The 16,132-nt window shown below is 52.8% G+C and overlaps 9 protein-coding genes across 9 annotated transcripts; 7 read left to right on the top strand and 2 right to left on the bottom strand.

The window, feature by feature from the left end:
- Positions 1-173: 173 nt before the first annotated feature.
- On the top strand, positions 174-1,505 carry M409DRAFT_66867 (uncharacterized protein; the record flags this gene model as incomplete). Its single annotated transcript, XM_033817140.1, has 2 exons — positions 174-350; positions 399-1,505. The coding sequence occupies 2 exons, from the start codon at positions 174-176 to the stop codon at positions 1,503-1,505; spliced, it is 1,284 nt and encodes a 427-aa protein (XP_033666801.1).
- A 2,447-nt stretch (positions 1,506-3,952) lies between these two features.
- M409DRAFT_23643 (uncharacterized protein) lies at positions 3,953-4,660 on the bottom strand (the record flags this gene model as incomplete). The annotated part of the gene is made up of 3 exons (XM_033806879.1): positions 3,953-4,267; positions 4,329-4,559; positions 4,607-4,660. The coding sequence occupies 3 exons, from the start codon at positions 4,658-4,660 to the stop codon at positions 3,953-3,955; spliced, it is 600 nt and encodes a 199-aa protein (XP_033666800.1).
- Positions 4,661-5,114: 454 nt separating this feature from the next.
- On the top strand, positions 5,115-6,986 carry M409DRAFT_55278 (uncharacterized protein; the record flags this gene model as incomplete). Its single annotated transcript, XM_033812957.1, has 2 exons — positions 5,115-5,283; positions 5,353-6,986. 2 exons carry the CDS (start codon positions 5,115-5,117, stop codon positions 6,984-6,986), a joined length of 1,803 nt encoding a protein of 600 aa, XP_033666799.1.
- A 169-nt stretch (positions 6,987-7,155) lies between these two features.
- M409DRAFT_66865 (uncharacterized protein) lies at positions 7,156-8,757 on the bottom strand (the record flags this gene model as incomplete). The annotated part of the gene is made up of 3 exons (XM_033817139.1): positions 7,156-7,437; positions 7,506-8,265; positions 8,318-8,757. 3 exons carry the CDS (start codon positions 8,755-8,757, stop codon positions 7,156-7,158), a joined length of 1,482 nt encoding a protein of 493 aa, XP_033666798.1.
- A 365-nt stretch (positions 8,758-9,122) lies between these two features.
- On the top strand, positions 9,123-10,511 carry M409DRAFT_66864 (uncharacterized protein; the record flags this gene model as incomplete). The annotated part of the gene is made up of 1 exon (XM_033817138.1): positions 9,123-10,511. One exon carries the CDS (start codon positions 9,123-9,125, stop codon positions 10,509-10,511), a length of 1,389 nt encoding a protein of 462 aa, XP_033666797.1.
- Positions 10,512-10,784: 273 nt separating this feature from the next.
- M409DRAFT_66863 (uncharacterized protein) lies at positions 10,785-12,548 on the top strand (the record flags this gene model as incomplete). The annotated part of the gene is made up of 5 exons (XM_033817137.1): positions 10,785-11,263; positions 11,313-11,714; positions 11,766-12,132; positions 12,191-12,455; positions 12,514-12,548. 5 exons carry the CDS (start codon positions 10,785-10,787, stop codon positions 12,546-12,548), a joined length of 1,548 nt encoding a protein of 515 aa, XP_033666796.1.
- Positions 12,549-13,053: 505 nt separating this feature from the next.
- On the top strand, positions 13,054-13,737 carry M409DRAFT_23638 (uncharacterized protein; the record flags this gene model as incomplete). Its single annotated transcript, XM_033806878.1, has 3 exons — positions 13,054-13,210; positions 13,277-13,529; positions 13,587-13,737. 3 exons carry the CDS (start codon positions 13,054-13,056, stop codon positions 13,735-13,737), a joined length of 561 nt encoding a protein of 186 aa, XP_033666795.1.
- Positions 13,738-14,229: 492 nt separating this feature from the next.
- On the top strand, positions 14,230-14,583 carry M409DRAFT_23637 (uncharacterized protein; the record flags this gene model as incomplete). Its single annotated transcript, XM_033806877.1, has 1 exon — positions 14,230-14,583. One exon carries the CDS (start codon positions 14,230-14,232, stop codon positions 14,581-14,583), a length of 354 nt encoding a protein of 117 aa, XP_033666794.1.
- A 511-nt stretch (positions 14,584-15,094) lies between these two features.
- On the top strand, positions 15,095-15,928 carry M409DRAFT_23636 (uncharacterized protein; the record flags this gene model as incomplete). The annotated part of the gene is made up of 1 exon (XM_033806876.1): positions 15,095-15,928. The coding sequence occupies one exon, from the start codon at positions 15,095-15,097 to the stop codon at positions 15,926-15,928; it is 834 nt and encodes a 277-aa protein (XP_033666793.1).
- Between the last annotated feature and the right edge of the window lie 204 nt (positions 15,929-16,132).

The raw sequence follows: 16,132 nt of genomic DNA, 5'->3' as shown, positions 1-16,132 counted from the left end.
AATATCAATCTATTCGTCTTTCAATACTTACTTACCTGTTCATTCATTCGCCTTCATATGATCGCAGTGGAGATAGCCCTGCATAACGCCGAAGCTCCAAAGCCACTTCCTGACCCTGAACTTCTCCCTGCTTGCAACATCCACAGCCCCTCGAGGGCCATCCAGTCGCTATAATGCCCGTCTACATCGCGACGCAAGCCCTCTTCGATGGCATCAACACTGTTCCATACCTCTGGACCGTCCTCAAAACGCTGCCATGGCTCGGTCTGCTGTGGCTCGTCAAGACGTACTTTCAAGGAGCGACCAATCTGAGCGAGCGGAATATGCATGGCAAGGTCGTGATGGTGACAGTAAGTAAGGAAACGTGCTCAACCAAAACCGACATCTAATCATGCCAGGGCGGCACATCCGGCGTAGGCGAGGCCACCGTCCGCGCGCTCGCAGCTGGAGGCGCCCAAATCGTCCTTCTAACCCAACACGCCCTCAGCGACCCCTTCATCGTTGACTACATCGAGGACATCCGTCGAGACACCGATAACCACCTCATCACAGCTGAGCAAGTCGATCTATCCTCCCTCCACAGCATCCGAACTTTCGCGACGAAATGGATCGACAATGCCCCGCCGAGGAGGCTGGATATGATTGTGCTGTGCGCGAATACGCTGACGCCGGGCGGTAAGGATATTCAGAGTACGGCGGAGGGAGTGGAGGTGAACTGGCAGGTAAATTATCTGGCGAACTTCCACTTGCTGTCGATTCTGTCGCCGGCGTTGAGAGCGCAGCCGCCGGATCGGGATGTGAGGGTTTTGATTGGAGGGTGCAGTAGTTATATGGGCGGGGATCTGCTACACATCACACAGACGACGCCATCGAAGAGCAAGGAGAAGAAGGAGAAGAAAGTGGACAAGACGCATGAACCTACCAAGTTCTCGCCGGGCAATGCATATGCGACGTCGAAGTTGGCGCTGACGATGTTCGCACTGGCGTTTCAGAAGCATTTGAGTGCGTATAAGAGGCCGGATAACATGCCGATGAATACGAAGGTGTTGCTCGTGGATCCTGGGTTGTGCAGGACGCCGGGGACGAGGCGGTGGTTGACGTCTGGGTCATTGTTGGGCTTGCTGCTGTATCTCATCACGTACCCGCTGTGGTTGTTGATCCTGAAAGCACCAGAGATGGGCACGCAGAGTTTCCTGTACGCATCCATGGAAGAGAAGTTCACGCGGAGTGAGGGTGGGATCTTGATCAAGGAGTGCAAAGAGCGGGAGTTCATGCGGAAGGAAGTGGAGGATGAGGAGGCGCAGAGGAAGCTGTGGGAGTATAGCGAGCAGATGGTGCAGGAGGCGGAGAAGCGTGGGGCGCAGGAGAGGGCGAGTAAGAAGGAGGTGGATGAGGAGAGGAGGGAGGAGGAGGAGGCTGTGGAGCAGATAAGGGAGTATAAGGAGAAGGTCGGGAAGAGGGATGGGGTGAAGAAGGAGGGGAGTCGGAGGGGGAGGAAGGGTTGAAAGACGAGATTTGGAGGATGGTACAAGAGAAGAAGATTTAATCGTGAGGGTAGAGCTCTTGAGAAAGAGCCAAATACAGAGTACGGCGGATGACTTGAGACGCACACATATTCCAGAAGGCTGTAGGCCGTCCTGGGTCGCATCACAAGTTGAGCGATACTCTCATGGATACATGAGGAGGCAGTGCGTGAGCATGAAACCTGCAAACTTAACAGACAGCATGGCATGGCATACCAAACAGCAGCTCGCCAGATGAACCAACGCCGCTTCCACAGCAAAGTCGATATCGATAGCTGGTGTCGAGAAGAAGGCGAGGACTGTATGAGGCGCATATAGAGATGTATGAAGATGTATCCTATGTGTCTGATGTCTACAGATCTTCAATCATTCATCCCACCAAGTACAGAAGGCCTTTGACAGATGAACAGATGAGTCCGCTGGAAGAAGTGGTGTCCTGAAACCTTCACGCTGGAAGTGGAAGGCTGGTATTGAGGTGCCCGCGGATCGGTATGGAGCTGAGAATGTAGATGTACATGAGTTCCGAAGATCCTTCACGTTGTGCCTGTCGAAACGAGGAGGTAGGTTGTTGCTGGGCTTCATCACTTATCGATGATCCATCCACGCAGCAGAAGAAGCAGTGCTGCCGTCTCGATGGTGGGATGCTGGCATCGAGAGGCCTGCGACTGGTATGGAGTTGAAAATGTAGATGTATACCATGAATTTCGTAGATCCTTTATGATGTGTCTGCTCACTCGAGGAGTGAGGAGACTGAGCTTCACAAGCTGGCAGATTGCTCGAGGGGGAATCAAGTGGCAAAGTGTACGGATGAATACAAGGCGTGTGCAGCACCACCGAATATCAAGAAAGCCTTCCTCGATGTGGTATCATGTGGGATGGAATGCATGTACATGGATCTATGTATGTACGGTCGAGTAGTGTGTTCTCTACCTCTTTCACCACTGCCTTTGCCATGCCGTGTATACCTCACTGACCTCCTCATGCGTGAACTCCTGGCAGGTTGGGTGCTGTGCAGAAAATTTCGCTCGAGGGCCGTGCGCGCACTGAGAATTTCGGAGGTCGTGGGTACGGCTTGGGTGGGAGGGCGGCCGGCGATGGTGACGGATGGCGGACGAGAGGCATGTGTTGATGGTCTCGTAGATGAGTCGGATGGTGCTGTTCTTGAGCATGTGTGGAGGTGAGATGGTCTCGAGGTGCGGTGGTTTGCTGGTGGATGCTTCGCGTGCGGTGTTTTGGAGGATGGTATGGATTGATGAGCGGCCTTGAAGACTGTCAGTAGGAGATGAAGTCGCAAGAATGAGCAGGAGAGTTCATGATCATTCTCTCGAGAAATCGCAGACGCTTCAAAAGTCGAGTCGAACGCTATCTGCCGTCCTCGAATGCTACCCTCTCGATCCGCCGTCGAAGCTGGTATCGAGGCACCTGTGCGACAACAGCCATCCAGCAACAGCGACAGCGTCATCTCTTGCCATAACAGCAGCACAGCCTCAAGCGACAGCAGGGCATCGTGATCAAACCCACAGCACAGTATTCCCAAAACCCGCCAAGCCCACCACCCGCCGCGAAATTCGCACCTCTCGAAAAGCCTCTTCTCCAAGCCTTGGTATCGCAACACCGAGCTCTTGATGAAAAAGAAAGAAAAAGACCTGTCAGACGTCCGACAGCACCCACCTGCGAGAGCCGGCACGAAGCCAAGACGCTCAGGCAGGGCGAGATCATCACCGCCGGTCGAGAGACCAGCATATCGGCATCACTCTTGGGCGCCGCGGATCGGCTCATCAGCCAGGTTGGAGTCTGTAGCTCGTGTAGAGAATACAGTTGTGGACGTTTACTATAGAAATGATTCCTTGAAGTCTTTTGAACAGTCAGTATGAGGTTTCTCGTCTTCAAGTGTAGGGGTTGGGGGAAAACTTGCATCGTCGAATGAAGAAAGGAAGCAGGAGAGAGAGCGAGAGAGCTGGGAATATAGGTTGAGTGCCAAGACTTTCCTCACTAGCGTGCTAAAAATTTCGCGGCGGTTGTGTGCCTCAGGTTCTTCACCACGGCCCTCGCTGCGATCTTTCCATAGAGTGCAATCACCGAGACAAGCCCATGTTACCAAATAGACCGAAGAATTCCCAATCACAGATTCGTTGACGTTCCTGCCGCTTCTGAGCAGTCGGTCGCTCTTTCTTTCTCTTGTTGGCAAGAAAGTAGGAAGGAGACGCAGATCTTTCCCGGATCGGGAAGAGCCGCCTCGACATCAGGAGGACTTTGGGAAGGTACGACTTGGGAGGCTCTTTCGTTACTCTCACCTCAAGATACGATTCTGGGACTGGTGGGGTCTTGCATTCTGTCTCAGAGACGAGCTCAATAATGTAACATCTCCATCCACTTTGACTTGCCTCTCGCGCTCCCAGCGGAAACTCCGAACTTTCCCATCCCACTCCTCACTGTGCCATCCCATCCTCATCCTCTCCGCCCATCTGGGACGTCGTCTTCATCGCCGTAGCTCCCGACTCGACCTCGACTCCACCGATCTCGCCATCCTTCTCTCCCAATTCCAAACGGCCCGGACGCTCCCGCTGCTTCTCAATGGCAGCCTCATCTCTATCTCCTTGGGGACTCGACTCTCCCATCTCGTGCTCTTCCCGACTTCCAGATACGACGTACGTATCCTCCATACGCTGCTCCTTCGGGGCATCTTGACCCGTCTCCGCCCAGTATGCCTTCCACTCGGCATCCCGCTGTTCAAGCATGCGAGTCTGTCACAGTCAGCACCTTGGGATGGCCAAATCCTGGGATCAATCAATCGGGACAGCATACCGTGTGCTCCTTGGTCTGTTTCACCAGGGGCTCCTCATCATCCTGCAGGCTTGCGATCAAGTCGAGGCCATTGATGAGATGACTTCGAGCCAGCCAGTAATCCTCGGTGCAGACAGATCTCAATTGCCATGCTTGGATCTGGAGGAGTCGGGGACATTGGAAATCGGAGATAAGCTCGCAGCATGCATCGTCGGACGCCTCCTTTTCGCCGTCAAGGAACATCTTGTACGCCTGGAACCATCAGCCTCTGTACATCGGCCAGGATTCGAAGACCTTACCTTATCGTACTCGCTGTGGTAGAAGCGAGCGGTGTTGCTCGCACGCTCGTCCATTGTTGCGGCCGTCGGTCTCAATTTCTGTGGACCATTTGGGATAATGGGATGTTCAAAGGGTACGCGATCGATGATTGTGTGGCGGAGATGATCTGGTGGGAGGATGTCAAGAATCCATCTTTCACTGAAATGTCTTGGCAGCAAGACAAACAGCGGCGACATTGAACCTCTCCCGAACTTTCAACCAAACAGCCGACTTCGAAGCTTATCCCATTTCCACCGAGTCAACTTTGGTTCTTCATCGACAGTGCCAGCATTCACTTCCAAGTGAACCTCTGGCGCCCCTACCCACAGACGACCTCATCACAAACTACGAGCTGGCTACCATCGCCGAGTGTGTTCCCGTCACCTCTGGGTATTCTGTGTCCATGCTAAGGCTTCCGAAGAAAATAGCTTCTTCTTCTGAGTCAAGTCTCGCAATCTGGCCAGACTTGCCGACGGGGCGCATCCAATCATGAACGAAGTGCGGACGAACAGATTGACATTGAATACCTGGGTACTGACAACTTTGGAATTGGAGCGTAGATTGATCTCCATCCTTTCCTACCTGCCTAAGACTGGTGGGGAGTTTGCAGCGCAACGCCCGGGCGTGGAAGAAGGTGGTCCTGGTCGAGTCACTGATAGTGACGAGGAAGATGGCATAGCGATGGAGATCTCGAAAGACGGAGGCGAGGATCCTTGAAGCAGGTTAGATTTTGATGACGATGATGCCCGTAACGACGGCCTGGACGAAGATGTCCCGCAGCAACAACCTGGAGATAGTGCACGGGCAGGCGGACCTGGATTCGTGGGCGACATGATTGATCATGATGCGGATTTGGTAGACGAGTCGAGATGTGAACCGGATGAGACGCCCGCTGAGATGGGTGATCGACTGGCGATGCACTGGCGCCGTATGAAGAGGGAAGGCTACGAGCACCTGTTCGACGTCTTCGAGAAAGCTGCCATCATTTCATCGACGCTGGGACAGGACTACAACGCTCTTCTTGTACGGACCAAGGCCGGCTTGTCGTCTGGTGGCAAAGCTCCTCCAACGAAATCCTGTGCGGAAGCTACAGTGAAAGACCTAGAGAGACGGTTCCAAGAGACGGCGCTTGCTTTGGGCGAGTCTACAGGTCGCTACTCTCAGCTCCGAAAACACGAGGAACATGTCAGATCGAATGTCGCCCGCCTGGAAGCTGAACAACCGGCAGCATCAAAGCACTTGGAGGATACACGAATTGCTTGCCAGGAGCAGAGTGAGAGGATGGAAAATTTGCAGAGTGCTTCTGTCAACGTGGGAACAACGAGTCCCAGCAACTATCTCGACCTCCTGCCTTCTTTGCCCCCAGCGGTGTTGGCGCAGATCATCCAACAGGCTTCGGCTCTGCTTACCACGATGGGTACGGGACCACAGCAACCGCCGATTTCAACGCAGGCATTACAACGAGATTCCGGTTGCGAGCAAATTCATGAGCCAACACTTGAACAGATAATACCTGTGGACCTACGGTTACAGCCACCAGCGTCCAAGATTATTCAGGACGATGCTCATGAAACCAAGCAGCAACTACTTGGTACTATCGCTGTGACAGAGGCACCAGCGGTAACGTCACCACGGAAAAGTGGTGCACTTGGAGGAGAAGAGACGTGCAATGGCTTCAGACAACCATTGCATGTATCCGCACCTTCAGCTCCACCTGTCCCGCTGGGAATGAGCTTCCTTCAAGACTACGATGGGCCCTTGGGTCAGGCCTTACAGGAGTATTTTGCATACCTCCAACAAAAGCCTACTCCTCCTGAGTCCCAAGCGACATCGAGCGCACACATGCACAAGTCGGGGCCTGGAGGGTCTCGGCCAGGCCTTGTTCAATCTGGAACTGCCGGAGCACCACGTCTCGGCTCTCGCATACCCGGGTATCTCAAGCCAACGTCAAGCTCGAGCATTCGCACACGGGAGACTATTGCAATGGCTACAAGCAGAGGCAGTGTACATCAGCTAAAACAACCAGGGACGTTGAACATGACTCGGCGACCCTCGGCACCAATTCACGCAAGACGTCGCGGGCAAGGTCCGACACCTCGTGAAGTATCAGGGATGGGAGAGCGCCAACGATTCGCTGAAGCAGAGATCGACACCCTTCCACCTGCACCGAAGGGTAGGACAAGGCGGTTCATCTGGGGCAGAGGCGTCGATCAGCTTGTTCCTCCGCCTTCAAATGCAAGCTTCCGGCCACCTGCACACAACTCGAAGTCGCAGCAGCCTGCCCAACCAAGTATGGCTGGTACTGGGACACCTGGAGGAGCATATGAGCAATTCCCAGGTCAAGCCGTCGACCCTTTCTGAATCCTGAGCTGTATACTGGACTGCCACCAATTCGGCCATGCAGAAGTCAGCGTATATCGCTCAACCATGCCTCTACTTCTCCACGACCCCGCAATAGCTACTGTCTTCCATCTCACGCTGCCAAGAAGACGTAATACGAAATGACTGTCTTGCCGGAAGTGCTGCGACTTTACATCGCCAAGTTGACATGCACGGCCTTCGTCTGCGTATATGCGTCGAGCGCGTAACTGCCCAGCTCTCGCCCTATCCCACTCGATTTGTACCCACCAAACGGGATGCCATAATGAGAGTCACCGCTCGAGTTGATCCATACCATTCCCGCCTTCAGTCTGCGTGCTACCCTATGCGCACGCGAGACTTTTTCGGTGAAAAGTGCGGCGGCCAGCCCGTAGGGTGAGTCGTTGGCCTTGGCGATGGCATCTGCATCTGTGTTGAAGGACGAGATGGTGACCTACGATAGATTGCGGTATGTCAGCGAGTGCCTTAAACACAAGAGTGGAGCAGCTGCGAATCACTGACAACTGGGCCAAAGACCTCTTCCTTCACAATGGTACTTTTCTCATCCGCATTCACGAATACTGTTGGCTCAATGAAGTAGCCATCCCGGTCTAGCCTGTGGCCGCCGATGATCGCCTTTGCGCCATCTCGTGTTGCTTGCTCCATGTACGCCACCACCTTGTCGGACTGCACCCTTGAGACTTGAGGACCATGCGTGACGCCTTCTTCGAACGGTCCACCGATATGAGCATTCCTCTCCGTATACGCCGTGAACGCTTTGACGAAGGAGTCGTAAATCCGCTCTTGAACGTAGATCCTGGATGTCGAAGTGCAGACCTGGCCGGAATTGTCCATGATGCCGACATGGGCCCAATGGACCGCATTTTCAAGCTCGGCATCTTCAAAGACTATTAAAGGACTCTTGCCGCCGCATTCAAGGGTGATGTTCTTAAGATTGCTCGCCGCTGAGCGCATGATCGATCGACCAGTTGCTGTTGATCCTGTGAAGGCGATCTTGTCAACATCGTGGTGTTCAGCAAGTGCTTTGCCCGTGACAGAGCCAATTCCAGGAAGGATGTTGACAACACCAGGAGGAAACCCGGCTTCTTGTACGAGCTTGCCAAAGAACATGGCGGAGAGAGGTGTCTGCTCAGCTGGTTTGAGCACAACCACGTTGCCACATGCGAGCGCCGGTGCGACCTTCCACGCCAACATCATGAAAGGAAAGTTCCAGGGGATGATCTGTGCGCAGACTCCGAGTGGCTCCTGAACAGTGTAGCATCTGTGATCAAGTCAACTCAAGTGGTCAGTCAAGACGAATTCCACGGACGAACAGCTTCTCGACAGAGGTTTCTATCGATTTGCCATCGATCTTGTCGGCCCAGCCAGCATAATACTCGAACACATTGACAGATTCATCCAGATCACCCGCCAAAGCGGCCTCGTACGGCTTGCCAAGGTCATAAGCATCGATAGCTGCTATCAGACTGCGATTTTGATCGATGATGGCGGCAAGTTTGAAGAGCTGCTTCGAGCATTCCTTCGGATTGATCTCTGACCATGGCCCTTCGTCGAAAGCTTTCCGGGCAGCACTCACGGCTGTGTCAACGTCTGCAGTTGATGCACCTTTCAACGATAGGATGGGCTTGTCAATGCTCGGGTCGATGACCTCGAATGAGTCTCCTGTTCCTCCGATATATTCATTGTTGATGAATAGACCTATTGGCTGCTCGTATTCTGTGCCGTTTGGGAGGAGGATCTTGGTCGATGACATCTTATTACGCACGTTTCAACGACCGGTCTTCTTTCCACAGAAAGGATAAGAGTGAGTATCATGACAACCCAGCCCATTCTTTCTGATATCTGCAATTCATCACTCGCATCTGCAAGGACTGGCACGTGCAGCGAAGCTAACCGTATTTGGCAGTAATGAGGGCAAGGGCAAAGGGGTCAACTCTATCATCCCCGCAAATGCCTTCTGTCCATGCTCGCGTGTCATCTCTCCTCGTCATCGCCCACTATTCAAGGCCACTGCCAAACGATTTCTGACATTTCAGTCATGTAATTCCGGCCCACTGTGCGTCCAGTCTCTTTCAGGCTCGTCGGGAGCACCACCGGTGACAGACCGCCGGCCCCAACATGCTCAACAGCAAAAGCCGACGGATCGTGGAGGGATCTTGTTGGGCTTGCCGGAAGAGGAGAGTAAAGTGCAGCCTCGACAAACCCAGCTGCATACGCTGCGAACGCAGTGGATCGGACTGCGAGTATGGGACGAAGCTTCAGTGGGTGGGTGGGCCGGCAGCGCGAGGACGGTATGCGCCAGCCTCGCCCACTTCTCCACCAAATGCAGCAACATTCCAGGACACGCACCTGACACTCTCCGCATCACTGTCGACGCCAGATTTGGACTCGCAATCTTTGGTGCTTTATTTCTCCAACGCCGTCATTCCGCGTTTCCAACTGGCTGGCTCCAGTATACTCATCGACGAGGGCGCTATCATCCGAGATCCTACCTTACGACCAGCCGTGCTCGCCGTCTCCAAAGCTCACCATCACTTCTGCTCACGCTCTCCCATCGACAAAGGACGTCACTCGAGCGAGCAAGCACGGCAATTAGCACTCACCAGTTTCCGACATCGTCTCGAGTCCGGCGTGAGCTGTGCACCAACAGCGCAGGACCTGCTACAGGTGGTGATCTTGTTTTGCATGTTGGATGGAGTCATCTTTCCAGAGACGGAGAGCAATGCTTCCGTCCAACATCTCAAGGGCGGGTACTCCCTCTTGGATTCATGGGCTTCGATTGTCCCGAATATGGTCATTGCAGGAGGCTTGCAGGCTCACCTCGTCTCCATCTTTGTAACGATGGACTTGGTTCATGCATTATTAGCTGGAGAAAGGCCATACTTCACTCCCACGACCTGGCTCATGTTTGGCGAGGTAGACGCCTGGTGGGGACGTCTGGCCTGTGGCGATCGCTTTTTGACATTGCTGAAGGGCTTCTCCGAGATGGCATCACTTGGACATTTTGTCAAGTCACACTTACCAGAGAACTCAGCAACACAACTTGCCCAGAAATGCATTCCTTCAATCGAGATGATGCTCGCAGGGCCCACTGGCATGGAAACGAGCCCAACGTTCGCCTCCGCCGCCGAATGGGATGCCTTCTGTTCGATTTACGAAATCGCTGCCACAATCTATAGCCATCGAACGCTGCGCGGCCGATCCGTCTCACATGAAGCTGTACAGAGTGCCACAAGAAGAGGGATCTCCAAACTGATGGACGACCAGCTCCCAGGAATGCTGGCTCATTGCGTTGTCTTTCCACTGCTCGTGATCGGCAGTCACTGTATCCACACCCAAGACAGGAAGGCAGCATCCGAGTTCCTCTCGCCGTCGACTTCTTATCTATCTTTCGGCAGCCTTGTCCTCATGACCGATCTACTCCAGGAGATATGGTCTCAAAGCAATGTGGATTCGACCTGGTGGGAAATGTTCGAGCCCGTCTCAAGCAAGACGTTCTTGTTCTGATGGCATCCCCGCCTTGTCGATCAAGCTCTCTGATGCTTGAGCTTGGTTGGAAGTTTAATTGCTTGATGTGGTACGTCTCGCGCCAGACGTTACCCGATGCGGTACCAAACTCGCCAGTGTATTTGCATTAGCTCGTGGGCATGCAGTTCCTTTGCCGACACATGTGCTCGTCGCTCAATAGCATGTCTGTATAATACTAACACGACGTCTTTCCCGGCCACATCGTCGGCAATGATCGTTAGGACTGCAGCAACACACTGTACAAAGTTGATGATGACCGAGAAGCATTCGAAGGCCGATGGCGACCTGGACGCCGAGCAAGCAAAGACTCTGGATGGATCCACCGATGTTCAAGAAGCCGAATTGGCAGCACTGGGGTATACTTCCGAACTGCAGCGTAACCGATCGCTGTATACCCTATTATTCCAGAGCCTTGCCATCGTCGCCGTCCCGTATGGCGAAGGCAGCGCAATGAACAGCGCCATCATCGGAGGCGGTCAACTACCGTACTTCGTTGGATGGATCATGGTCTCGATCCTCGACGAAGCCATAGCCATGAGCCTGGCAGAACTCGCTTCGAAGTTCCCTACATCGGCTGGGCCTTACTACTGGGTGTATCGTCTTCTGCCGGAAGGACAACTCCGCAGGGTACTGTCATTCATCACGGGATGGACGTGGCTCGTGGGCAACTGGACTATCGCATTGAGTGTCAACTTTGGAATGGCATCTCTGATAGCAGGAACAGTGACGATGTGAGTATGTGAGATATCAAGGCCTCAAAACGGCTGCCGACTGCAACAGGTATCATCCAGATTGGGTAGCATCTTCGTGGCAACTTCTCCTCATCTTTTACGCCGTCTGCGTGGGCACATTCCTCGTGTGCGTCTTCGGAAACCGCATCCTACCATATATCGACACCGCCGCCTCGGTGTGGAACGCCTTGTGTATACTCGTCGTCTTGATTGGCCTATCGGTCACTGCAAACGTCGGTCGACACAGTGCAGGCGAGGCCCTCGCCCATTACGACAAATCCTTGTCTGGCTGGGGAGGATTTAGCTTTTTCATTGGACTGCTGCCGGCAGCATACACATACGCTGCTGTGGGCATGATTGCCAGCATGGCTGAAGAGGTCAATGAGCCTGACATACAATTGCCCAAGGCCCTGTGCTTGAGCATTCCCATCTCGGCGATTGCTGGCCTGTTGTGAGTGATCTCAAGCACCATTGTGGTGAAAAAGACTGACAAAGAACACAGCTTCATCCTGCCCATCTGCTTCACACTACCACCATTGGAGGACATCCTCAATGCCCCGGCCGCACAAGGTCTACCGTACACCTTCCACGTCGTCATGGGCTCGCCAGGAGGTGGACTGGCCCTCATGTTCTTTGTTCTCGGTGTGGGACTTTTCTGCTCCATCTCCATCACCACAACGGCTTCTCGCTGTACCTGGGCGTTCGCGCGAGATCGAGCGATTCCGCTGTCGAGACTCTGGTCGAGACTTGATTTGGGCCAAGTACCTGTATTTGCTTTGATATTGACGACTGTCGTCCAGATGTTACTGGGACTGATCAACCTGGGCTCATCCAGTGCATTCACCGCATTTGCCAGTGTTGGCGTTATGGTATGAAAATCCTGCCCCCTTCGGAATGTCTCTTCATACTAACAAACTCGCGCGAAAGGGTCTTGCTGCAGGATACGCCATTCCAATCACCGTGAGCATGCTCAGCGGCAGAGTGGCAGTCTCCACAGCCCGTTTCAGGTTACCAGCGCCTGTAGGGTGGACGGTAAACATCCTCGGTGTCTTGTGGATTGCATTCCAGCTGGTGTTATTCTCGATGCCCACCGCTCTGCCAGTGACGATTGTGAGCATGAACTATGCATCAGTCGTCCTGGTTGGGTTTATGTTCCTGAGCACCGTCTACTATCTTTTCTGGGCTCGAAAAGGTGAGTCTGTTCTTATGGGTATGGCATTCGTCCCTGATTCTAATGAAATGTCTTGCAGAGTATGACGGTCCCCCGAAGTCTGATGGATTTTGAGGATAATCAAGATGGGATTGTTCTCGGAATGCATGCTCGTGATTCAGGATACCCTTCGCAGTATATATTCAGCCGTGCTCTCGCTTGAGACATTCATACTTCGTATCTGATTTTGCCTGTCCAAACGCTCAACCACAACAACACGAAAGTCATCCAACAAACCAAAAGACAGCGCGAAGCTTTCCAACCTCCCGGAAATGAACACTGCAAGAGAAGCTTTGGTACGTCTATCTCTTGTTTACCCTGACTCCTTGGCATGTCATTTTAGATGCCTGTTACGGCATAGACTAGGCTAACTCCACCTCATCGCTGATGGAGATGATATTCTGTCGATCGCGTTGCTCGATGGCACCAACAGAGACAAACCGAGATTGACCTTCCTGGCGACCATTCAGTTGAGTCTGTCGGCTGGACTCACATATAGATCAGAGATCCTCGTTGTTCCTGGTCAACTTCTGACGATTTGTGCGTTCAGAGCTCCCGCTTACAACTTCATCTTGCAATCATGCGTTTCCTGAGCAACCTCCCGCTGTTAGCTTTTGCGTGCTGCACGACAACCATCTTCGCTGCTGGAACGCCAGAGGCACCATGTCTAAACCATCCCGAGGCTGCCAACATTGCCTTGCGTTGGTTCTCCATCTTCCAAACTGATTCCACTGGCAGTAAGTCTATCAGCGACCTTGTGTATAACCCCCATCATCGAAAGCTAACTGATGTGGTGGGATCAGAGGGCACCGGTGCCGCTCTCGTCAATAATACGCTCGCGAGCAACTTCAGCTACACCGACGAGGGCGCCACATTCGGTGACCCAACGCCCCTATATAGTAATCGCTCCGCCGTATACGACTCGGTATCTGGGAGCGGATACAGTGGCGCATTGGTGACAGACGTACAGTACTTGGTGCTGTACGTCTTTTCCAATTGCGACGTCATTGGTGCGAGATGGCAGAGTGATTCTCTAAGTGCCAACGCGACGAATCTGTAGGTCTTGTTCAGAGGAGAAGGCTGTGGTAATTTGGGAGCGCTGACATCGACTAGGACTGTGCCCGTCGGGACTAAGATTAAGTATCTGGGGACGGACTACTTGCAAGTGGATCTTGCTTCGAGGTTGATCTATAATGCCACGTCGTCGTCGGATCTGTTGAACTACTACATGCAGCTGGGCGACAATGTTCTAGCTTCCAGCTAGGAATAGAAGAGAAGAGTATAGTGAACTTGGTTTCGACGAAGGAGGTTCTGGCTCAGCCTGATAGTCCGTCGCAGGTCGCTCAGATTGCCGGAGCTGAGAGATGGCTCAGGACAAGTTCTGGTATGATCATAGTCAATATCCTGAAACAGGCATTTACCTCCCCACAACGGCACGCCTCGTCTCCATGCTGGTCTGACTGTTCCTGGGTCAACATGTTAATGCGAGTGTGGACCAAGCTTCAATCGTATCTGCCTCCACATGCTTTAACCTCTTCCGCGTCGTATCCCTATCGGAGGCGTCGATGGAGGCGGTGAATTGTATCAGTGGATCAGGAGCGCTCCGCTCAGAATTCAAGACTTGACAATATGTTTCTCATGTCTCAGAGCTCAGAGACGAAACGCTAGCCTTTATAGTTGCAGACCCTGATACTTGAGACAACCTGAAAGGTCGATCTCTAGTCCGCATCGAAGATACTCTCACATCATCAATACCATGGCCAATTTCCACGACCTACCTGCCGAGCTTCGCATCCTCATCTGGCAGTACAGCCATCCCGGACCTCGCGACATTGTGGTCTCATGGGACGGCATTGACTTCGCCTCAAACCTTTCGCCACCCACGGTCGCCCACGTATGCCATGAATCGAGAGAAGAAGCCTTGAAGCACTTCAGCTTGATATTTGGAAGACCTGATCGGCCTGGTTACATCCTCTTCGACAACTCCATGGATACTTTGTTCGTGACGGACGAGGTTGACTACCAATTGACGACTTCCGACCGTTCCTTCATCAACAACTTGAAGCACTTCCGGTTCACGAACGTCATGGCTCAGAAGTGTACTTCTTGATGGGATCTACGACGGCAGCGTCCCTCAAAAGTATAACAACATCTCGTATTGAGACTCTCGATGGCTCGTCGCTCCGCTTTGAGCGATTTCCATTCGGTTGACGGCATAAATGCAACATGAGCGGCACTTAGAATCTAAACATATCAGATGGTATCCACACGAAGAGCTTCAATGAATCGTCACTTCAGCTCTCCAGGCATCATGTGTCCCGCAGCAGTCCACTGATGATCAAAGACCCGCTACCCTGCCAAGTTTAGTATACCACGAACGCCATGAATTGTCTCGAAACGATCTCTAAGGACGTCACAATGGCCGTGGAATGCGCGCACTGTCCGACTTCATTGGCCTGCGCCATGTATGCCCAATTTGGAACGCGAAAGGACCAATAAACCCCTGTTTAGTCTCTCAGGCAGAAGCATTGGCGAATTTCAGCCAGGCACCAACATTTTGCCTTTTGCTATAAGGCTGTCACAGAAACGAATGTACCAATGGTATCACGACTACGCTGGCCATGGAAAATCGAAACATTGTTGCTGTTCTTGTTATTTTATTCTACAGCCCGACATTCCTCTGCACATGCTGGTTGATCTGGAAGCACGGCTGGCGAGCTAGTTCCGAGACCTGGTTCGTGCTGTCAACATTTGCGATCTCACGAATTATCTTCGGCGCACTGCAACTTTCTACAATATCTTATCCTCAGACAACTGGACTTCGCGTTGCTGCTGCTACCTTTTCTGTGGACGGCCTTTCGGCGCTGCTGTTCTGTGCACTGGGCCTCCTTCATCGACTGCTGAATACGTTCCACGAACAACGCTGCTCTGTATGGCTCACTATTAAGCACCTCCGATTCCTCGAACTTGCCGTCACAGCAGCGTTCATCTGCGCGAGCGTGGGATTCTCTGGACTTCATGCGAAAGATCTGGAAACGACCATCCATCACCCACCAACATCAAAAGCTGCTGCTGCATTGTACATCGTCGGCGTGGCGGGTATCTTCTACAGTGTGGGTATTCTGCTTCTACATGCACGTACTGCAGAAAAACAAGATCGTGACATTCTCTGGACCCTTGCAATCACACAGCCACTGCTTGTCGAGCGAGTCACATATCTCTGTCTCGACATGTTGGGAAATATTCGGGTTTTCAGTACCATCAACGGCAGTGTGACCGCATTCCTCTGCATGGGGTTGTTGGAAGAGGCTGCTGTTATGATTGCGTATATGAGACTGGGGTTCGTTCTTCTTGGTCATCCAAGCGGCGTCCCTGCAGGGGCGGTGGAGCTGGAGGAGGCTCCGAAGGGTGAAGATCGGGCGGATTATGCTCAGATCAATCATGGCGAGCCATGAAATCTTTCCATAACATGAATGGATGTTTCAAGCAGTACGATCGCCCATTGCCGATCTACGGCCCCGAAAACTCTCGCATATTCGCCTAAATGGTGAATTTCCCGCTGTGGATGCTCTACGTCTATGGCGGCACTACTTGCGGTAGATTGAGCATGCTGAGGTCTGCAAAATATTGCTACATGTGACTCATAACTTATCTAGCAA

Source organism: Zasmidium cellare (assembly GCF_010093935.1).
Source record: "Zasmidium cellare ATCC 36951 unplaced genomic scaffold M409scaffold_20, whole genome shotgun sequence".
NCBI lineage: Eukaryota > Fungi > Ascomycota > Dothideomycetes > Mycosphaerellales > Mycosphaerellaceae > Zasmidium > Zasmidium cellare.
This window is presented reverse-complemented; position numbering and strand designations above follow the sequence as displayed.